Source organism: Monopterus albus, unplaced genomic scaffold (genome assembly GCF_001952655.1).
Source record: "Monopterus albus unplaced genomic scaffold, M_albus_1.0 scaffold18.1, whole genome shotgun sequence".
Taxonomy (NCBI): Eukaryota; Metazoa; Chordata; class Actinopteri; order Synbranchiformes; family Synbranchidae; genus Monopterus; species Monopterus albus.
This window is the reverse complement of record NW_018127898.1, coordinates 1,709,855-1,732,054: the sequence shown is the minus strand read 5'-3', so window position 1 is coordinate 1,732,054 and position 22,200 is coordinate 1,709,855. Positions and strand designations below refer to the sequence as shown.

General features: G+C 43.6%; 1 protein-coding gene across 3 annotated transcripts in view; it reads left to right on the top strand.

The window, feature by feature from the left end:
• The window catches only part of srgap2 (SLIT-ROBO Rho GTPase activating protein 2), a 56,528-nt gene that overhangs the window by 24,894 nt on the left and 9,434 nt on the right, over window positions 1-22,200 (top strand). For 2 of the 3 annotated variants that reach the window (XM_020592724.1, XM_020592723.1), the window contains exons 2-12: window positions 8,563-8,755; window positions 14,356-14,518; window positions 17,461-17,523; window positions 18,291-18,506; window positions 18,823-18,951; window positions 19,903-20,124; window positions 20,217-20,318; window positions 20,450-20,647; window positions 20,766-20,850; window positions 21,332-21,359; window positions 21,621-21,651. In XM_020592724.1, the coding sequence (XP_020448380.1) occupies window positions 8,563-8,755; window positions 14,356-14,518; window positions 17,461-17,523; window positions 18,291-18,506; window positions 18,823-18,951; window positions 19,903-20,124; window positions 20,217-20,318; window positions 20,450-20,647; window positions 20,766-20,850; window positions 21,332-21,359; window positions 21,621-21,651 (1,430 nt within the window). Of the gene's footprint in view, window positions 1-7,168; window positions 7,252-8,562; window positions 8,756-14,355; window positions 14,519-17,460; window positions 17,524-18,290; window positions 18,507-18,822; window positions 18,952-19,902; window positions 20,125-20,216; window positions 20,319-20,449; window positions 20,648-20,765; window positions 20,851-21,331; window positions 21,360-21,620; window positions 21,652-22,200 lie in introns of those variants that run through there. The other variant, XM_020592725.1, reaches the window with a different exon arrangement.

Here is a 22,200-nt window from a genome sequence, read left to right as displayed (position 1 = left end):
CGCACGCCCCGGACAGCCTCAACCGGCAGGGGCGTCACGACAGCCTTGACAACCTTGAATGGCAGGGGCGTCATGACGGCCTCGACAACCTCACCATTAATGTTTTGTAACTATTATTTAAATAATAAATCTGTGTTTTTTGTATAAAAGACAACGTAGCAGTCCCTTTTATGAGATAAAATATTAGCTTATTGGATCTCATAAATAAAACAAGTCACACTTGCAGTGAAACATCAGTGTTTTAGTACCTCCTCAGCACTTTTAAATTTCTCTGTTTGGTGGCTGTGCCGACCGGTCGTCGGGTTCTCAGTAGGCTACTAGACCAGCTGAAGTGTGGGTGCCCTCCATCCCCAGACTACCAGGGCAGTATTGATCAGATTGCTGCTTGGCACACCTGAATGAGGAGAAGAAGATACCAAACTAGGACAAGCCACATAAAGGTGACGTTTGTGCTCTATTTGGGGTGTCTTGTAAACATTGTGGTCTAATTTCTCAAGAGAAAAAACTTTAAGGGTAGCTATTAAGTGGTTGGCTTTGAGTATATGCCTCCAGTTTGTTTGCTCATCTTTGTTAAAGTCATGTCCCGACTGTTTCTGTGAGATATAGGACTGTCTCAGTCCTAAACGCCTGGCATTGCCTTTGTCCTGCAGTATTTGCAAATTATTCAGCATTTGTTGGTTTCTTTTTGGCTCATGTCATTTCTTGAAAGGGGACAACTGTGAAATGCTGCCACACAACAGCTCTGAAAGTTGACAGTGGAACATCTGCTATATCACTTTCAAAGTCTGTGTCCAGCAAGCAGTTGTACGAACAGAATAACCATATGTAGATGCCGTCCCATGACGTTGCCAAGACATTTTTGCATTGCAAAATTACAAATATTGTTACATCCCTACTAAGATACAATAAATTAGGACAGTATTTGTCTGATGACGAAACTATATTGAACATGTGTTAGTAAAACATGACTAATGTTCAACAGTTTTAGCTGCCAGAGGCTTGTTACACCTAAAGTCACATGTTCTTTGGAAATATTTAACAGTGAGTGGTGTATTTTTCAAATAAAAGACCAGTTATCATTACACATTCTGTTCATGTTTTTCTGAGCTGCAGAAAGTCAGAAATTCAGTCAGTAATCAAATAGTCTTTGTGCATTTAAAATACAGTGTTGATTATCATGCAGGCTGGAGAGTTTGTTAGAAACAATTTGACTTTCTAGATCTATTTCTCTTTATATTATTATTAATGTAAACTCTTTTGTCCCTGTCAGGATCCTGTAGGAATGATCCCTCAGTTTTTCCAGTGATCATATTGGTCAGCGGTCAAACTGTTGACGAGTTCTGATCTGATCTTGTGAACTTAACCTGCTCCCAAAAAGTTTAGTCATGCAGCATAAATGAATGTGGCAATGTCCGATTAAAAGTGAGCCAACTTTGTGATTCCGGAAAACTTGAGTTAAGCCCAAAGATGGCTTAAGAAACTAATCTCACTTTGTTATTGCTTTTCTCATCTAACATTGAGATGCATTTTCCAAAATGCGGAACTGTTCCTTTATTCTTCAAACTGTCTGCAAATCCATTGCTAAGAAGATGTTTACAGATGATGATGGGAAATATTTCCTGAATCCTGTGCTGTGGCCCTGTGTTTCTTTTTTCCATAATTCATTTCCTGAGTGGTCAGTGGTTTAATTAGCTTTTATATGTGTGTCTTTGTTTTTGTGCCTCTCAAGGCATTGTTCAACACTTTGTTATTCATTAAGGAGTTGGGTCAAAAGAGAAATTTAGTATCAGAGAAACACCAATAACCTTTACTGTTACTCTGTGAAATTGCCTGGCCAACCATAGCACAGAGTAGCTTTTACTTCTCTCCCATCCTCTGCTCTCTGCTGTGGTTTGGCTTCAGCTGTGTTTTCCATGTCCAAAAGTCACTAAGCTTGTTAATTTGCCTCCTAAAGATGACACACTGCTTTTCCTGAAGGTTTGAAGCTCTTGGTGAGAAAGGAAATGCCCAAGTCTTTGTGTGTGTTTAAAGGAAAGGTCCAGACCCAAGGTAAAGACTTTAGCTGGAATCTTTCCATTCTAGCAATAGTTTTCCCTCCAACACTTACTTATGCTGTAATTCTATCTTCTCACTCGCTCGTGCATGTGTACAGTGCATTATTAGGCAGGCATGTCTGGAACTAATAGCTTCCACCCTGCTGTAGAATCTTAGGAAGAAATACTACCTGGCTGCAACCTTTGGCTTCAGACTACTGACTTGTTGAAGTGCCCCCTCCCCAGAAAATCACCTCACTTACACACACACACACACACACACACACACACACACACACACACACACCTATAGCCCCCTTTCAACCTAGTAAACCCCTGGTTTATAGAAACCCTCAGTTTCTGTCCTCCACACACACACACTCTCTCTCTGTTGCCCCCTCCCTTCTCTTTTCGTGACCAGTTTCAGGTTTGTAAGGGGATACCAGTGAACTCCAGAGCGGCCTGTTTTTCTTCAGACCCTTTCATTTGGAGAAACGGACACTCACACTCACCTCTGTCCAACCCCCCATTCTGCTGCACTCTGTCTTTGCACTTACACATGCATTCTTCCTGTAGTTGTTTTAGTACGACCCTCCCCTCCTGTGTGCTCCCTGCTGGCAACAAACTGCTCCGACTGACTTCCTGTCTCTCTGTCCTGCCTTCCTGTGTGTACAGGGATGAATGGACATATTATTCACAGTGATGCAGTGTGCCCCCCCCAATCCTACTCACCTCTTTACACTGCTTTCTGTTCTTTCTCCTCTCCTCTCTGTTTCTTTCATTTTTCTGAGGACAATAGTATGAGCTCACAGTGGTACAACTCAAAACCATTTACTCCCCCACCCCACCCCCCGCTTCTCCGCCACTCTACTGTACCGCAGTATCAGCCCTTGGAGCAGCAAAGACCAGGCCTTACTGCATAAACACAGCGTGCACACGTGCTCACACAGACACACATAAACACAAGGCAAGAAGAATGGGTGATATTGTGCGTTGCCTGTAGCTGGACCGCTTGGTTAAAAATCTTGGACTTGGTCTGTAATTATTTCAGAACAATAAAACCAAAGAGCCTCTTCCTAAAAACAGGAGGACAGCTCAGACATGCAATGTGTTTTTTAAACTTACCATTAAGTCCCACCGAGTAGTGGAAATATCACTCCCTTTCAAGTAGCTCCAAGGTCGGTAAATCCAACCGGTGGTCGCTGCGTCTTCCCCCACACGACCACATACAGTCCCAAAGTAGTGAAATTAATTCCAACAGGTGGCGTACTGCTGACAGTAACATTGAATGTTAGAATCCACTCCTTAACCAGCAGCACATCACATGCAGCAGATACACTGGCCTCAAGCAGTCAAAACAAATGGGTACCGTGCTCCGGGGAAATCCAACGTTGATCAGCTGATCATTCACCGCCACGAGGGCTTCACAGGCGGCTGATCAACAGCGATAATATGTTCCTATTACGGAGGCTGGGATGGGACAGAGGGGTAAAATCTATGGTTGAAGGAAAAAAAAAAGCAAGACTTTGCAAAGTCAACCATTGATTTATTTATTTTTTGCTCCCATGTCCCTTCCCGGGCTCCATATCTTACTGACATGCACCATGGAAGTCACCTAAGGCCCACCTAGGATTTGGCACCTTATTTCATTGCCAAGCCTTGGAGGTGCTTCAGCTGCTGAATCACATAGCCTTTTCTATGGAGAAAATGAATGGGATTTGTAGTTTTGGAAACGGGGGCAGTCAAAATGAATTCTCCTACTTTGCGAACCTATTAATTCTGTGAGTAGGGTTTTATTATCAGTAGGTCAAATCTATAAAAAAATTGTCATTTGGGTCTGTGCCAGTTTACTGTCCCTGTGTTGATTGTGCTCTCCTTCACACTCCATCTCCAGCCACTTCTAGTCTTGTCTCGAAGAGTCATCACAGCAGCATCTAAACAGCTGCCGTGTGTGTGTGTGTGTGTGTGTGTGTGTGTGTGTGTCTACAAGCCCATTTCAGTAATAGAGGAAGGCAGATCTGGGGTGGGGTGTTCAGGAGCGGGCTGGATAGCTGCCGTCAAAACAGCTGAGAGTGACAGCTTGGACCCACGGTGCCAGATTTCTGGGTATGTGTGTGTGGGTGTTGTGTCCATAGCCCAGGGTGTTTTCAGGTATAATGAGTGCTTGCAGCAGTGTGTGTTGCTACTGCATCTAGGCCAGCTCAGAACAGCATCAAGGATAACCGTCACTTTTGTCAGGTCCAAACAATACCGCCTAAAGCTAGAGGCGTGTTTTCCCGTAAACACTAACTGTAGCCACAAAAGGTAACGTTGCAGGAAAAACACGACTTTCCTTGTTCCACGCTGTGTGCGCCAAAATGGGGCTCAAGTATTATGTGACTGGTTGGTTTGCCTCTTGGCAGTGTCTCCAGTGTTTTCTTTTCTTGTTGTATTTCTTTCTGCATATCCATCCACACATTTTTCTACAGCAACATGTCTGACTCTGGTTTGATTTGAGGCAACCCAGACCTGCTGCCTTCAGCCTCAGCCCACAGCAGTTTTAACAGCAAGCAGTGACCATGGTGGTTATGCTGTCTCCATCCATCGTCTCTTTATTTTTGTCTTCCTTTCTCTGGGTTGGAATAAGCAAATTAATCAGTAATAGACATTGAAGTGCAAAGTGGGTGAAACAGTTTGAGGCAGAAGAAGACGTCAGCCTCCTCAGGTTTCTCCCATTTCATGCTAGTTGGTGAGCTCAATGTTTGTCTAAATAGAGAATGAAGATGTGGATGCAGTGATGTAATTTGTTCAAACAATACCACGCCCTCACCTACTTAGTGCCAGGACAAACCAACAGGTGGCTCCTGTGACTGGGCAGAAAGCAAAACAAAAATGCTGTTAGACTCAACAGTGATCTGTACAACAAATGACTGGATGTTGCCACATGGCCAGAAATGGACATTTATGACAAATGTGTAGCTCTACATCAAGGAAGTGATGTTAAATTAGACAAATCTTGTTGGGGTGTCGATGCCTGTTGGCATGGTGTGTCATTGTGGTGCATTACTTGTGGCCCAGATTCAACAGTCAATAGCAGGGAATGCTCATGTTAACAAGGTAAACAAAAAGAGTCTTCTTCCCTTGGGCGTGCACATCCTGATTGTCCCCCTTACGTGATTGGTCAATGCAGCGCCTTTGCTGGATGATGTCACTGCCCAGTGCGGCGAGGGTGAAAATATTATAGAAGGTCACAAACAGCTTCAGTTAGAAGCTCATGTGCAGTTCCTGATTACGTAGTTAAAATGTTTCAAAACGCACCTGCAGTATTTTGCATTCTGTGATTTTCAGTCAAATAAGACTATTTTTCCCGTCATGTATTTTGTTATTGAATAGTTCTTAAAAATAGTGTTAAAATATCGTCTGTTCTTGTTCTTATGAGCCCAATATTGTGTATCATGTCTCATCTTGTGAGCTAAGTGTATCGTCACACCCCTGTTCATTGTGTTTTGTGTCAGAAGCTACTTGGTTAGGTTAACTTAACAATTGAGTATTGAATATATTATTTGAAGATTTTACTGAAACTTTGGACTGTTTTTGTTTTGTTTTCTGATTTGAGAAATAATCCAATCTGTGATCTGAACCTTGAATTTTCTGATCCCCACCCCTACTTTCTATGATTGCTAGTCACCGTTGTCTGTTGCCAGGAACATGGTGACTTTGTGGTACTGTGAAATCATGTTCATTGTGGGCAAGTTGTTATACAGAGGATATTGGAGAGCTAGAGCCGCTCCTCTCCCTTTGCTGAGTTGTGGTTTGGTGGCGGGACTAGTGAGCAGAGTGAAAAGTTTATGGATATGGCTCGTGCAGACAGAGCCAGACAGCCCTCAGTGCTCCAGAAGGGGGGAGGAGGTGGAAGAAGGAGGGAAAAGAAAGAGGAGAGCATTAGTAAAGTAGAATCCCAGAGCCAGATTACAAGACTCGCACTCATCTGGATGGAAAATGTGACTATGTTGTCTGGAGGTTCACAACCCACTCCTTACTGGCTCATGGGATGATGACCCTTACAGAAGGATGAGATGGAAACCTATCATCTAGAGGAGAGGCGTGTTAACTCAGACAAAGGTAGAGCAAAGAGGAGAGAAACCAGAAAAGATCAGAGCAGGCTTTACAACATCTACAGTACATGGATAAAAATGTTTTTTTCAGATCCTTCTAAGAAATTCTGTTTTGCACTATTGACGCTGGTGTCTAATGTCAACCAGGTATATTGTGGAGAGCTTTGGTTTAGCTTTGGTTGGGTTGCACAGCCATATATTATGCAAAATGGAGCGTGCTGTCGGAATCACTCTTCATCCTAATGTGACTGTTATGGGCCCATGAGGGGTTTTGGGGCTCGGGTCATGGCCCCCTTTATTTAATTTTATCCCCATTAATGTCACATGAGATTGCGGTCGCTTTTTCTTTCTACATATCCTCCAGCCCTCACGCTCCTCTGATTAGCTTAGGCTTTCTGTCGCCTTCTGATGCTCCTCATGGATTGTGTGTGCTTGTTTTGCAGTTGAGGTGTTTGTGCATGTGTTGCGTTGTTGTTGCTGTCTAATTACAAGGCTGCCATCTTGAGGCTTTCTTTTGCAGCCTTGAGAGGCGGGACACTGGCTCACTCCCCATCACTGACATTGTGTGATGAGGAAATTATACACAAACATGTACGTACACACACACACACACACACACACACACACACACACACACATGTACACACACACACACACACACACCGGCCACATGACAATAACACATGTTGTCAAAGCAAGTATCCACACCCGGTCATTAGCGTAGACACGGGCTCTGTGTATGTGTGTTTGTGTTGTAGAGTCATAATGCAACAGAACTCCTCTGCTCCAGCCTTTTAATGAGAAAAGAACAAGGGACACTGCTGCTGGCACAGTGTTTAGATCTGTGTTTACAAGAGAGCAGTGCCGAAGTTAGCGATGGGGGAAGGGGCAGGTTGGTCACAGAAACATTTAGAGTTCTCACTTCTCTTTGTGGTAATGAGAAACTGCATTCTCAGCAGTTACACAAAAGCAGCATCAACAGCCACTGACAGCCAGACAGGCAGCTGACACTGCCTGCCTGTGAGTGTGTGTTTGAATGAGTGTGTGTGAGGGGAGGCTATACTGAACTGCAGACAGGATGGAGGCCAAAACCGTCCGCTTTCTGTACAGCCAGCGCTGTAAAGGTAGGAGAGCTTGGGTAGTTTAGCTGCACAGGCTGGCAATGGAGTGTGTGTACATGTTGTTTCTTAACTCTTTAAAGGGTGCACAGCATTGGCAGGCAGCTGTAAGAGCATAATCTGTCAGTTGTCAGCACTGATGTAGCTTAGCACTAGGGCTGTACGCAACCAAAAATTTTGTCAGAATGTTGTCATTTGACTGTTCAGTGCAAACATTTGACTAATTGTTTTATGTCTGTCTGTCATGACATGAATTTTACTGATGAACATCGGTAATCAAATGCAAAAGAGTGACAGGAATGTATTTCTGAGCATTTAAAAATCAATAAAGACAGCTGCATATGATGCAGCACTTAAATTGGGGCTTATTTAAATTGACGATATAATGTCGGGCTGCCATATGAATCCCTCAGAATAATGAGGCAAGAACACACTTGTATATCTGAATACAGGCAATTCTTGTTCTGGGCAGCGGTTTGCTCAATACTAGCTGACAAAATAAAAAAGGTTTGACTAGGAAGGACTTAGTGGACTGAGAGGTCTCTCGACTGATGATTGACTAGTTGACTTTCAGGGGGCAGCCCTACTTATCACCGTGTGTGTGTGTGTCCTTTAAGTGTATACATTGATGTGCGTGTTGCTGGATGCTGTTTGTCCTCCTGTCTATAAGTGCAATGTGCGTTACTCTCCAGAGGACGTTTCTGTAGCCAGTGATTGAATATGGTTTCGGAGTGCCTCTGCACTGAGTGCACTCTATTAATTTGAGGCCAGACTGGACCGCAACACAGGGGAAAATGAAATGTGATAAGCTGGGATAAATGATCGCCTCTGGAGATCTCTGTGTGTGGAAGAGGATAGCTGACTGCACATATGCATATAAATGTGGTGATGTACACACATGTACAGCACCGTGTGCTTATCTGGTGGGAGAGGGATGGATTCCAGCCGGGACTCTAAGCTGATGCTTCAGGGCTCTGCCAGGTGTTTTCACTGCATCTGAATTCGTCCACATCAGCTGTAAACAGGCAACGATTTTAGACTTGAATATCTTACACATTGTTGTGGCACATATCTTAATAGCACTGCATTGTCAGCCATAACGTGTAACGCAGCCATAATGCAGCTACTGTGCGTCCTAAGCTGTGTGGATAATTGTGTATAGTTAATATTTTTGGAGCAAAGAGGTTTTAGATTTTACAAGAAATGTGTAGGATGTCCTTTGTGGCTTCACTGTGTTGATTACACCTGGATCGTATTTGCTATAATGAAATAAAGACACTTCTTCTCTCTCCACCCCTGTTCTCTTCATCGTGGCAGAGATCCGTGCCCAGGTGGTAGAACAGCTCAAGTGTCTGGACCAGCAGTGTGAGCTGAGGGTGCAGCTGCTTCAGGACCTGCAGGACTTCTTCAGGAAGAAGGCCGAGATCGAGATGGACTACAGCCGCAACCTGGAGAAGCTGGCTGAGAGATTCCTCACCAAGACGCGCAGCACCAAGGACCATCTGCTCAAGTATGGTGCACACAGAATGCACTAGACACACTGGGCTTCAGGTTGTTGCAGCTTAAGGCCCTGCATGCATTTCAGTTTGGCATGCTCTAGACAGCCTCTCTTTTAAACATTCCAAGATGCTGTGTATATGTGTATAGTTTGCATATATAGTGTATAGTGCATTTGTATAGTTTTAGTTTATTTTAGTCCAAGTCTTTGGACAAAAATTCATATTAGTGTTAGTTAACTTTTAGGCTTTTGTTAGTTTTAGTCAACGAAAACTAAAGACATTTCAGTCCAGTTTTTGCCATCTTTAATGTTTACATCTTCTGTGCATTTTGAGGCCATAGCTGTTGCCCTTATTGTTTAGTTACCATGGTTACAGGTGTTGATGTAGTCTGTCGCAAGTGGAAAAAGCGCTGTGCTGCAGAGCAACATGTGATGTAGAAGCTCACACACATTCTGACTGAAATCTCAAGTCACTGGGTTTGGCTTCAGAGGAGAAGCTAAATCGTTGCACAACATAAATACAGTGGGATTTCTGACAAGAATATCTAAATGGTTAACTGCCGGGAACATGCTCATTTTATAGCAATGCTGAAAATAACTTAAACCACAACACTTCATGGTATATTATCTTACCTTATTATCATAAACGTCTCTGTGCTGCCTGGGTTTTTGCTGTTTGACGCAGGTGTGTTTTTGCATCTTCTTGTCTAATTCTCAGTGGATTTGAGAAGCGGTAATTTCAGATGACAGAACATCACTGAATGTAATGTTCTTATTAACAGTGCAGCAACTCAAATGACTAAAAAGGGTCTCGCCCAATATTTTTCATTAAAGTTTTCATTGACGGAATTAACACCTCTAGATGAAACACCCCCCGGTTTCTTTATTTAGCTCTTTGACAGTACAGAGGGTTTTTTGAGCCTGATGCCCTCTTTCCTGGGAAAAGAGAAGTAGAGGCAGACTAGGAAATGAAACAGAACGATGCCTGAAAGAGATGGTGCCAGAGGTCACGCTGGTGTGTGTCAGTCTGTAAAACACTACCTTGTGACACAGTGTGATCTAATGGAACTGGTTTATTGTACATTTCATTAACACTGTATGATCATTTCTGTCATGTGTGCGTCCTGTAAGTCTGTTTACGTTTGTGTGTGGACCTGTAACTTTTGCCAGAAATGGCCAGGTGGTGATTTTGTGCTCTAACTGTTTAGCAGTGTCTTGCTGTGTGTGTGTGTGTGTCCTTGCCCAAACAGGGATTCTCTCTCACCAGAGAAGGTCTCTCCTCACTCTTTCTCTCCCTTGTCTGTCCTGCTCTCATTCACACAGTCATAAATATTAAGATGCAGCTCATCAGCTTTAGCAGCATTGTGATGCATTCTTGTATATCTTATCTGTCCGGTGGGCGTGAGCAGTAAGTTTTCCTGTATGTAAGCGAACACTAATCATAAATCACACGTACCAATTCAGTGGAGCCAACACAGGCACATGGAGGCAGAGGGTGTCTTCTGTTGAGCTAATTATGAAACCTTGCATCCTTGCTCCTCCATCTTTTAGCCCGGGACATGGGCATCGACCACGCACCAGCAACCCGTGGTGATGTGGCGTGTCATTTGTGGGACAGTTTTATGTCATCAGTAATTACACACTCTTCAAAATAATACTGTGGGTTTGAATAAAGATGACTGTAGATCGAAGCCATCTCTCTCGTTCACGCCCGCATCAGGCGGACTTAAGAAATGACATGAAAGTGAGAAAACAAGGAGACAGACTTTTTGTTGGCCGCTCAGGTAAGTGCTTACTCTTACTACTCTTAATTAATCTGCCAATCATTAACAGCAGAAGTAAGCAAGTGTGCAGGAGCATCTTTTATCTTAGCATCCTGATTCATTATACTGCAGGTCATTAATATGTTTCTGGGAGAATAACGGTTTATTTTTAGGTTACCAGATTTGATAATTATACTATAATTTAACTTTAGAAATATTATATCTGTAGGTGTTTTTGTCAGCTCATTACTACAGAGCAAATCTATTAAGAAAGACTGGACTTTTCCTCTTCAGCTCATCTTTTGTCTCTTGCTCGCTGATTTCCAGTTAACCATGACCTCCTCTGTAGCCTTGCTCTTTTTTGTCCTGCACTTTTATCTTTTTTTTTTTTCCCCAAAGTATCATGCACTTTTCCAGAAACATTCATTTATCTGCTGGGGGTGAACCTTAATCTGTGCTCCCTTACACGCACACACACACACAGGCACAGACTAAAAGGAATTGATAGGTCCTCTAAACGAAACCCAATGCCATCCAGGAGGACCCCCAGCCAACATTCACACATCCACACACCCTCCGGCTCAGATCAATATTGAGGCAGTTGCCTGTGTGTTTCCCTGTGTTGCATGTGGGGGGAGGGACAGAGAGCAGCAGAGAAGGGAGGTCAAAGGTCAGCAAATAAAATGTGTAGTTTAGCAGGTCCGCTACTGCAGCTGCTGTCATAAGGCAACAAAACACTTGACTTACTGACAAGTGTTCAGTCTTTACTGTTCATCTCTTTCTGCTTTTCTGACTTTTTTTTTTTGATTTCTCTTCTTCCAACATCTGTCTATTTAACAGTCTCCCTGCATCTGCTGCTGCTCCGTCCGGGTGCCACTCTGGAATTTCAGCTATTTCCCAGTTATGTGAGCGTTTTTTTTGTGCGAGTCTGAATCTAGGTGTGTGTGTGTGTGTGTGTGTGTGTGTGTGTGTGTGTGTGTGTGTGTGTGTGTGTGTGTGTGTGCGCTTGCCTGTTTCTTCGTACAACCAGCCGTTGATGCTGCTCCAAGCACTGTGGGGTGTGAGGGATGTGTGTGCTGATCCTGTGGAGACTCCTGGTATTCCTGCTATTTGGCAGGCTGCACACAGCAGTGGTGGTGGGGTTACACGGTTTAGCTGAATTGTGCGCGTCTGTGTGTGTGTGCCCTGAGGCTGACAGGCTGATTGGTCACATGGAAAAGCCCTCACAAGCCGTACACTGATTCAGACCCCTACCCTTATGCTGCGTATTAGGCCAGTCTCGCTGTTAATAAGCTGCAGCCCTTACACAGCCCATAGCTACAGCTACGTATTATTTCACTGTGGTTTTGAGGATTGTATGACCACATATGACCTGAAAAATGGCTGTTCTACATCTGCTCTGGCTGTATTCATTTAAGTCTGCCCAAGCTTACCCTCTCTATAGTGTTTATGGAGCTTCAAAATACACAATCAAAAAAAAAATCACACTACAGTTTTATCTAAGGTTGAGAATCAAGACTCTCTTCTGAGTTGCAGAATGATTAAAAATTGAGGATTTATTCATAAAAGTCCTTTTTGAGTCATCTTTATGCTATAGAATATTTTTTTGGAAACTAGGAGTAGGTGGTAATTAAAAAATCTTTATGAATATGATAACATTTAACTGAGATGCAGCCTTTAACAACAAGATGAGATTTAAAGTGTGTCACAGTGTTAAAATAACTTACTATAAATACTACAATATGCAATATATTGATGTTCTATCTGATGTAATTATGTGTATACACACTTTGGCTGTTATTTTGTCAAACCAGACCTGTTTCCTACTGCATCCTTGTCAGTCAGATTATTGAACCATGTTCTCAGTGTATCTCCATCTTGTTGCCTTGACACAGCAGTTGCTCCCAGTATTTAGTTCAACTGTTCAGTTGGACCAGTCTGCCACCAGTGAGACTCCCTTTAATACTATGTGCTTTGATACTGAATGTAAACGACCATTTGGCATTTTCCCTCCAGTGTTAGTCATTGGTGGCACCTCACATGAAAACTCACTATGTTCCCAGCATGCACCATGTGACCTTGAGAGGGTCAGTGACATTTCAGTGTTTACCTTGTGATAGCTGAGGGTAGGGACAGGGTCAGGTGATCTGACCATTACCATGGTGATTGTCAGCGGTGGGCTGAGGGTGACATGGAGCTGGAGAGGCTGACTGGTGAATAGAGGAGCTACTGCCTCGTTTTGGTGGAGGAAAATGTTGTGCAACCAATGGAGATGGACTCAGTGGAAAGGAAAGAGGCATTAGTGCGAATGTGGAGTAGAAAGTGATACAAAACCAACTGTGTCCACAGGATCGTCACTCAAGTTTCAGTATTTTAGCTTTGATCTTTTTATTCTTGCATTCTGTTAGTAATCGGGCTATCTTAAGGGTGACGGTCAGTACCAGCATATCACATCACAGTCTGACTCATCTCATCAAATCCAGTTTTCCCACACATACACAACCCTCCCCACAGACACGGTCTTCAGTTTATAGCCATTTGTCAAAGACTTTTTCTGTCTTTCTGACCCTGTGTATGCTTGGGTCACTGCTCTACTTTTCCTGACCCCCATCTGTGTGTGTGTGTGATGTAATTCCCTTCAGCCCTTTGCTGTCTCTGTCCTGTTAAAGCTGCTCTTAAAGGCACACAGACCCTCTTTTATCCACTTATGCTCATTCATAATCCATTTTGCCCACTAGATCATCCATGGATCACCCATACTGTACACACACGCACATGGCATGCCCACACTCTGAAAGGGGTTGTGTTGTCATGTAAGCAGGGCATTGGCAGCCTTGTTTAGTGTAATGACTTTATGGGTACTTGACAAAAAACAATGAAACAGTGTTGAGCTATTAAACTGCTGGAGAAATCATTAGTTTTTAAATCTTTCTCTTTCTGACTCTTTTCCTCTTCTCTCTTTCCTTTTTTTCCTTATTCCTTTCTGCGACAGCTGTGCTTGTGGGGCGTCTTTACTGTACTCCTTCCTGCTGGGTTTTGTACCCTGGCTGAATTCCCTGTTTGGGCTGGTTAATGAAAACACAGCATAGGTGTGTGTGTGTGTGTGTGTGTGTGTGTGGACGTGTTTTTCCTGCTACGTGGGGACTTCTTCCTGACTCCATACCAACTCATGAGGACCCATTTCACGGTGGGGACCTAAATTGAGGTCCCCATGGGCAAGAAATTGAATTTTAGGGTGGCAACATGGTTTAGGGTCAGGATGAGGTTAGGGTTAGGTTAAGGTTAGGGTCAGGGTTAGGGTTAGGCAAGTAGTGGTACTGGTTAAGGTTAGGGTTAGTCTACAGGAAATGCATGTAAGTCAATGTAAAGTCCCCATGGACTACAAAACATAAACTGTGTGTGTGTATGCACTCGTGTATATACACACATATACATTGAACTTATCATTTCAATGATATGCTTTTTATTGAGGTCGCAGTTAAAGGTGGTGTTGTATTTATATTCAGAGGTGAAAGGGTCAGAATATTAGGAACACCTCTGAATATAATGTAGTCCAGTACAACACCACCTCTAACTATGAGCTCAATAATAAGCATATCATTGAAATGATACATTTGATAATTTCACCAAAAACTGAAACATTTTGAGCTTCATAAACACAGATGTTCAAGCAGAAGTGTTGCATTGAATTGTACAGGTGTACCTAATAAAGTGGCCCGTGAGTGTATATTGTATGTGTGTGCATCTATCAGCAGGGTGAAAATTTAATGGATGAAAGAGATTTGATACTAGTGATTTATCTGAAACTATGCTTGGAGATCCTTGAACACTCCGTGTCTCTGTGTGTAGGAAGGAGCAGAGCATTTTATCTCCTGTGAACTGCTGGAACCTGTTGCTGCTTCAGGTGAAGAGGGAGAGCCGCGACCGTGCCACCCTGTCCGACCTCTACCTCAATAACATCATTCCACGCTTCGCACAGATCAGCGAGGACTCGGGACGCCTCTTCAAGAAGGTAACATTGACACAAACACACGTAGGTTTGGACATGGATTACAGTTCTCTCACTGGCTTTGTTTTTAAAAGGTAGATGCTCCACCTAAACAAATTCAGACACTGAAGAAGCAAGAGAATACATCACTTTTAGCCTGATATCCTAAAGCCACATTATACTTTTGCCCTGTCCATCCATCTCACCTCCATCTGTTTTCTGTCTAGGCTGATTTATCAAGTGACAGAAAGTTAAGCTGAACCTGAGGCCAGGAGAGTTTATACTGAATCTTTCATAGACTTCCCTCATTCCTGTCTCCTCTGATCTCTGCCTTGTTTGTCTGAGGAAAAACAAGACAAGGAAAGAGGAAATCTGGAGGAAAAACAGAAATAGAATCAAGGGAACTGGAAAATAAAGATGGGGCATCATGAGAGGACACGAAAAGAAGGGATGAAGTGAAATCTCTGGAGATCTGAGCTTAGTGTGACCTTGCAGAGCAAATACCAAGGCTGAGTCCTCCCCTGGGCGACAGCTGTTCATCTCCACGCTGGACGTACTAGATCAGATACACAAGCTCAGAGAGGCAGTGCATCACATATAGAAACAAACAGTAATTTAGTGAGTGTGTGTTTTACTTGTTCTAGTTTTAAGTCACAGTGATGTATTGATTTGCATGCATCCATTTTTGTTCTGCACAAGTTTCAGAGAGAACATTTCTGAAAGGTGCTTTTTAAATTAGACCTGGCTTAGATTAAAATGTGACAGGCCTAAGGTAAAGATCAAAGATACACATGCAGTGACAATGGATAAGGATAGGTTTAGTCTTTTTTGTAATACAAGTATGTAATCTAAATCTAAGAGTGTGTGTTTGTGTATGCCTGGTATTACTCACACTCTGGGGACTGAAACTTATTTACTCACTTTATTTTTGAAATATTGTGAAATTCTTATGATGCAGCAACATGATGCCTATGACAAATTTCCCCAAAAGGACATTAAAGTATCTGTCTGTCTACCTACCTATCAATGTGGGTGCTTGGCCTTCTTTATCAGTACTGTGTAAATAATTGAATTTTAGCTTGGTTTAAGGTTAGGGTTAGGCAAATAATGGTTAGGGTTAAGGTAAGCCTCCAGGAATGAATCTAAGTCAATATAAAGTCTCCACACACAAAACAAATGTGTATATGTGTGGATGGCAAAGTGACACAGTCTGTGTCATGGCAGAGGCTGCTGACTTCTAATATGACAGGTTCTCCTTGATCTGTGTTTACAGTCCACTCACAGCCATTGTTTTAATTTATAATAATTTTACTGCGTATTTGATGCACCTGTACAAAAAAACCCCACTGTTTCTCTCTTTGTCTCTACCCATCCCTGTTGGTTGAGTTATGGATATTGAATTCTATTTTTCTCAAACACAGGATGTTCTTTGGCACAAGGGTTAATTCCAACATGGCAGGTTCATAAACAGGCCGCACACATATATACAGAGAATTCTCTGATGGTTAATTAAGTAGGTAATTAGCTCATTTATAACATTTCCAGTCGGTGGCATCAATCCCAATAGTGCCCGGGGCACAGCATACTCGTACACAACTAATGGAGATGAACACCGGCACAACCCATTTCAGAGAACACACATTCATCTCGGCTAGTGTTGAAAGCAGTGCAGACTGAGCAGTAGGAGTGTGTGTGTGTGAGATCTAATTAGTCAAACTGTATTAATGAGGACACAGTGTCAACCTGGACCACAAACATCAAGGCTAATAAAGTGTCAGTCGCTAGTTTCTGTTGCGGTAGCCACACTACATGACCACAGGCAAGATGAGTACTCCAAAGGTCAAGCTCCACAGTTGAGAGATAGGAGGGCTCAGTCATGGCTGATGGCTCTTTGATTGGCCATAGTCTGGCTGCTTGACACCCATTACGAGCCTCCTACAGCACTTTAAAGCGAGAAGGCTAGACAACCTCAGGTATCTTGTTACCTCTTTCGCCTGCTGCATTACCTTAAATCTCTCCCCTCTATGGCACGGAGCCTTGTGTTCATGACCTTTCTGCTCTTTCACTTAAATTCATCATAATGGTTTCTGTCTCTTTTTCCTTCATAAACTCCCCCACCTCTCTCAGACCACCCATTTTTTTAATCACCCCACCTCTGGCACCCATCTATAACCCACTCTTCTGTGCTCTCTTCCAGGAGGAGACAGATGCTCCACATGTGCTGGCGAAATCTGTTCTTGTTTTCATACCGCATTCCTCGTACACTTTTTTTTTTTTTTTTTTTTTCTCTCCCCCTTTTTTCCTTTTTTTTTTTTCTCCTGTTTTCCTTCATACTTGTCCCTTGCTTTATTTTACCTGTCTGCTTTCAGTGTAGCTCACTTTTATTTATATGCCCCTGAAATCATAAATTAGTAAAATGTGTATGAAACTGTGTGCACACATATTGGAGCTAGTTTATGCCTCTGTTTTCATCACTATTAAAACCCAGACTGAATGGTGTCTTTTTAATAGCTGGTCCCAACATATTTAAACAAACGTATGAGAGTTGTTTATGTGTGTACATTTGTGAATGCATGTGGAGTCTCCTGATTTGCAGGTTGCTGTGAAATCATCAATTACAGTGGCTCCTGAAAGTCATGTCTGGAGAGTGGTACTCCCTGTCTGTCCACTTTGTCTCTTTTTGGCTTTGTCATGTTGCCTCTTTCATCCTCTTGCTTCCTCTGACTCATTCTTTCTGCCGTCATGTAGCGATCGGTATGTGTAGCTTCCTCCTCCAACTCTTCATCCATTCAGTGAGATATTCTAGTCTTGACTGATGATGGGGTAGTATGCCTGACCACATGGCTGAGTGTGTATGGATGGCATTAGCAAACAGAGAGGTGACGGAGTAGATGAACAGACAGTAGAATTGCAGCTAATGGTTGGACATTCTCAATCACAATCTGTCTTTTTCCCCACCTTTTCAGAGCAAAGAGGTTGGCGTACAACTCCAGGAGGACCTGATGAAGGTCCTTAATGAGCTTTACTCGGTAAGAGAAACCACTTTGATTAAACTAACTATATGTAAATCAATCATTATGCGTTTTGATCACTTGCATTCTTTAATAAGAAGAGTATTTCACTACATGCAATTGCCAGGGTTAGCAGTCTACCTAATAAACTGCTAACTGAGATTTAGGTCTTTTTAATCTGTCAGGGACATCTTTATTGTCTGACTACACATCCATGGTACTACCAGAAGGACTGGGTTTAACTGTGTGTGTGTGTGTGTGTGTGTGTGTGGGCGGGCAAAGTTTCCTACTACAGCATGACTCTGAGCAGCAAGTAGCCGTATAGCTTTAGTACAGCCAAGCCCTCAAACTCTGGTCTTATGCTGTAATTATAGTATAGTAAGAGATAGAAATCAATCTGGTTTGAGTGATGTGCGCATGCATACTCATAGACCAGTGTGTCTGACTGCAGTGTTCTGAGGGGGGTTTCAGTAGTATAATGATGGCTCTGGTTTGTCAGAATAAGGCTGACGCTGCATGCACACATACTCCTTTCATGTGTTTAACCCTTAGTCATACAACAAAGCACAGCAGTGTTGTACAGTAAAGGAGACTGTATGTGACTCATTCTCTAAAATGTTGTGGAGTGCCAGTGCTGGAGGTCTGTCTGTGCACTGTGCACTTCGGTGCTCTGCTCTCTTCATGATGCTGGCTGGCATAATCTCACGCATGATCCATAGCCAGAACTGGAAGAGACACACTGGGAAACTACACATTGTGTATCTACAAATCTCCTTTGTTCCCAGGTGATGAAGACGTACCACATGTACAACACTGACAGCATCAATGCCGAGTCCAAGTTGAAGGAGGCAGAGAAACAGGAGGAGAAGCAGATGGGACGCTCCGGTCGACAGGACGACAGACAGACGCCACGCTCCCCCGATGCCCTGGCCGCTATCAAGGCTGATGAGAAACCTGTCCGACGCTCTAGCGTCAAAAAAATCGAGAAGATGAAGGAGAAGGTGAGCAGGGCCTGGTCTGGAAGGGGAGGGAAGAAGAAAGCTGTTGGAGTGCACTCCACCTGTTGTCACGCTGACTTGTGTGTGTGCCTCATGAATGATTTAAGAGCGTATGACTGGCTCATTGCTAACCTTGTCTGTTACAGCTGGGGCCTGTCACAGCAACATGGCTCACCACTTCATATTAGCTATAATCAATACTGAGGCGTTTCACTCTAACACCCATTATCCTTCTCCCTTCTGACCTCTCTCTCTCTCCCTGTCATTACCCTGTTCTTTCCTTCTTTGCTCTCATTTCATAATCTCTCTCTCCTGTCAGAGACAAGCTAAGTACACAGAGAACAAACTGAAGGCCATCAAGGCCCGGAATGAGTACCTGCTGGCTCTTGAGGCTACCAACAGCTGTGTCTTCAAATATTACATCCACGACCTCTCTGATATCCTTGATGTGAGTATAAACACAAATTGTTACTCCGCTGGAGCAGCTAACATCTGTGTACATATTGCACTCTGTGTGTGTATCCAAGTCTCCCTGCATTCACGCCAGTGGTGGATCCTTGGTTGGCCTCTTTACATTAGCATCAGAGCACCTAAAGAAGGCAGCAGGCTGGTCCCTCTGTCTCCATGTTTTCTCTTCGGAGTCATTTTGCTTTCCAGCACTCCATCCACTAGAGCAGTGTCATGGACAGCCAGCAGCAAAAACAGCCAGATAGCATGGAAACGCTTCATTCTCTGGTCGATAGTAATTCTTCAGTGCCTGCTGGACTGATGGAAAAGTCGATAGCGAGTGTTCATTCACTCACTTTGATTGATGGCACTGACACAGTTACTGAACAAAACCTGCTGCTGTGGTCATTTAGTGGTGTCTCGTGTTTTTTTGTTGTCGTTGTTGTTTTTTAATTAAGCAAACACACTTTTTAATACAATTTGCCACAGATCAGGTGCCAGCTATAGGCAGTGCTACCCTATACAGTACAATGTGACAGAAGTGTGTAACGCTATAACAACAATAGGGCAGGGATCCAGCTGCGTATTTCTGTCTGAACCTGATCTGTGTTTGAGAGTGTGGCGTCTGAACCCAACCTGGACCCGACAAGCTTATAGTATTTAATGTCCGAACCCAACCCAGGCCCGGCGCAGTTGAGTTTGTTTTTTTCCCTTAGCATTAAGCAAAGCACACATTTGACTTCTCCAGCCGTCTAGCCTAAAGTTGGACCTGCACGTTTTGACCCGACCTGGACCTGAACATAATTTATACATTTCTGTCCAAACCTGGCCCAAACCCTCAGGTACTGACGAGTCCCATCAGGCTTGGTTCGGGTATCCACACTCTAACCAACAATTCTTACATTTTATGCCATGAGTTTTAGATGTATGCGTGTGTTTGTGTGCACAACAGTGCTGTGACCTGGGGTACCATGCCAGCCTGCACCGCGCCCTGAGGACCTACTTATCAGCAGAACAGAATGTAGAGGCATCCAAACACACCGGTCTTGAGACATTGGAGGGAGCGGCAGAAAGTTTGGAGCCTAATGGGGACAAACAAAAACTGATGGAGACCTACAATAACGTTTTCTGCCCGCCTGCTCGCTTTGACTTCCAGTCCCACATGGGAGACACGGTACAGTTCTTGTGTTTGTCAGAGTGAGGACAATTTTAAATGTCTGTTGTAATAGATTTGCTAATGCTCTGTCTGTGTGTGTGTGTTTGTAGATGGGAGTGATGTGTGCACAGCAGCCTCTCGAAGGCGAGCTGCTCCAGAGATGTCAGCAGCTGCTGTCCCGCCTCTCCACACTCAAAATTGAGAATGAAGAGGTCAGTTGTGTTTTGGCTTCCTCTGTTATTATTCATCCATCTGTGCCATCTTCCCTCCCTTGCAGCTGTCTCGTGTGTTGATCACAGCTTTTAAATGATATCTGGTGTTCTCTTCTTTTCTTGCCCGTCAGGTGAAGAAAACTATGGAGGCCACTCTGTCCACCATCCAAGACATGGTGACGGTGGAGGACTACGATGTGTCGGAGTGCTTCCACCACAGCAACAGCATGGAGTCAGTCAAGTCCACTTTCAGTGAATCCTATCTCAGCAAGCCCAGCCTGGCCAAGCGACGGGCCAATCAGCAGGAGACGGAGCAGTTTTACTTCACAGTCAGTCTAGTGTTAATGTCATAGATTTCTCAGAAGCAAGCTTCTAATTGACTGCGGTGTAATCTGCAATTATATATGACCATGATCTGCATATGATGTGACTGTGTGTGACTTGTAGAAGCTGAAGGAGTTTCTGGAAGGCAGGAACCTGATCACCAAGCTGGAGGCCAAGCATGACCTTATCCAGAAGACCCTGGGAGAGAGTGAGTGGGACTGCCAGTGTCCTTCATACCTTTTATTGTCCTTATGTCCCGTTTATGTGAGTGTGTGATGGCACTGGGAGCATCACAGTAGGAGGGAGGTGGATTCAGGAAAAGGTCAGATGTCCAGAGGCAGAACAGAGAGATGAATGGTGGAGTGGGATATAGCAGAACCTACGCAGAGAGTCACAATGAGTTTAATTTATCAAGGTGTGTGTGTGTGTGTGTGTGTGTGTGTGTGTGTGTGTGTGTGTGTGTGTGTGTGTGTGTGTGTGTGTGTGTGAAGGGCTAGGTCACAGGGACAGTGACCATACTGTATATGGATGCAGCTGTGTGTTTAAGTGGAGGTGTGGTGGGGGGACTAGTATACAGAACCTCTCCTTTAGGAAGTTTGCTTCCCTGCTCCATCTGAAGCCTATCTCATCCTCTCGTTTCTGTCACAACCTCCCTCTCCTCCCCCTCTTCCTGTTTCTTCCCGCTTTAGGTCAGAAGACTGACTGTTGCCTTGCCAGGTAGGTGTGGTGAAAGAAGGAAATATACCCCCACATAAACACACACACACTTCTATATACCATAGCAGTGTTTAAGCTAGAGTTCTTGGCAGCCAGGGGTATTATTTCCCCCATCACTGTTTAGAGATATTCTCAACATGTGTGCATGTGTGTCTGTGTATACAAACAGAGCGTTACCAGAGTTGTGAGTATAAATAGTCTTTCTCTGGAGACATAATGACAGAGCGCTATTTCTTTCTCTCTTCTTTCCCCCCCATGCAGTGGACGGAGAAACTCGACAGTACGGAAGCAGGTAATTATCTGTTGTGTGTGTTTGTGTTTGTTTCTGTGCAGCTATTAGCGTCTCAGTCATAGCTGCTCTAGCTCGAGTGGCATGTTTTCTCACAGTAGCCTGTGCCCACAATTTTTGATTATTATCACAGACCTGTTACTTATTTAAACCAATACACAAATGCATATGTTTATATTTAAAGTGGAATCAGTTCAGTGTGTTGGTGTACTGTCATGGAGTCTGAAATAACACATTAGTGATCAAAAGAAACTCCTCCTGGGGAATTTCATGTTTGTGGCTCCCCCATGTGGATGGTTTGTGTATTGGACATCAGCTGCCCCTTTACAGAGAAATCAGTTTATTGTTCATTTAAAATTATAGTCGAGATTCAGCAACTCTTTTCACAACAAAGGGTACTTGTATCATCCAACATACATTCCCCAGCCTCACCTCCCACAGATTTTTGGAAACCCCAAACAAACAAAGGGAAAAAACTAGAAAAGCGCCGTCTCCTAGCAACAGCTGAGTACCGCTCCCACCCTCTCTCCTTCATGCCAGAGACCATTCCTG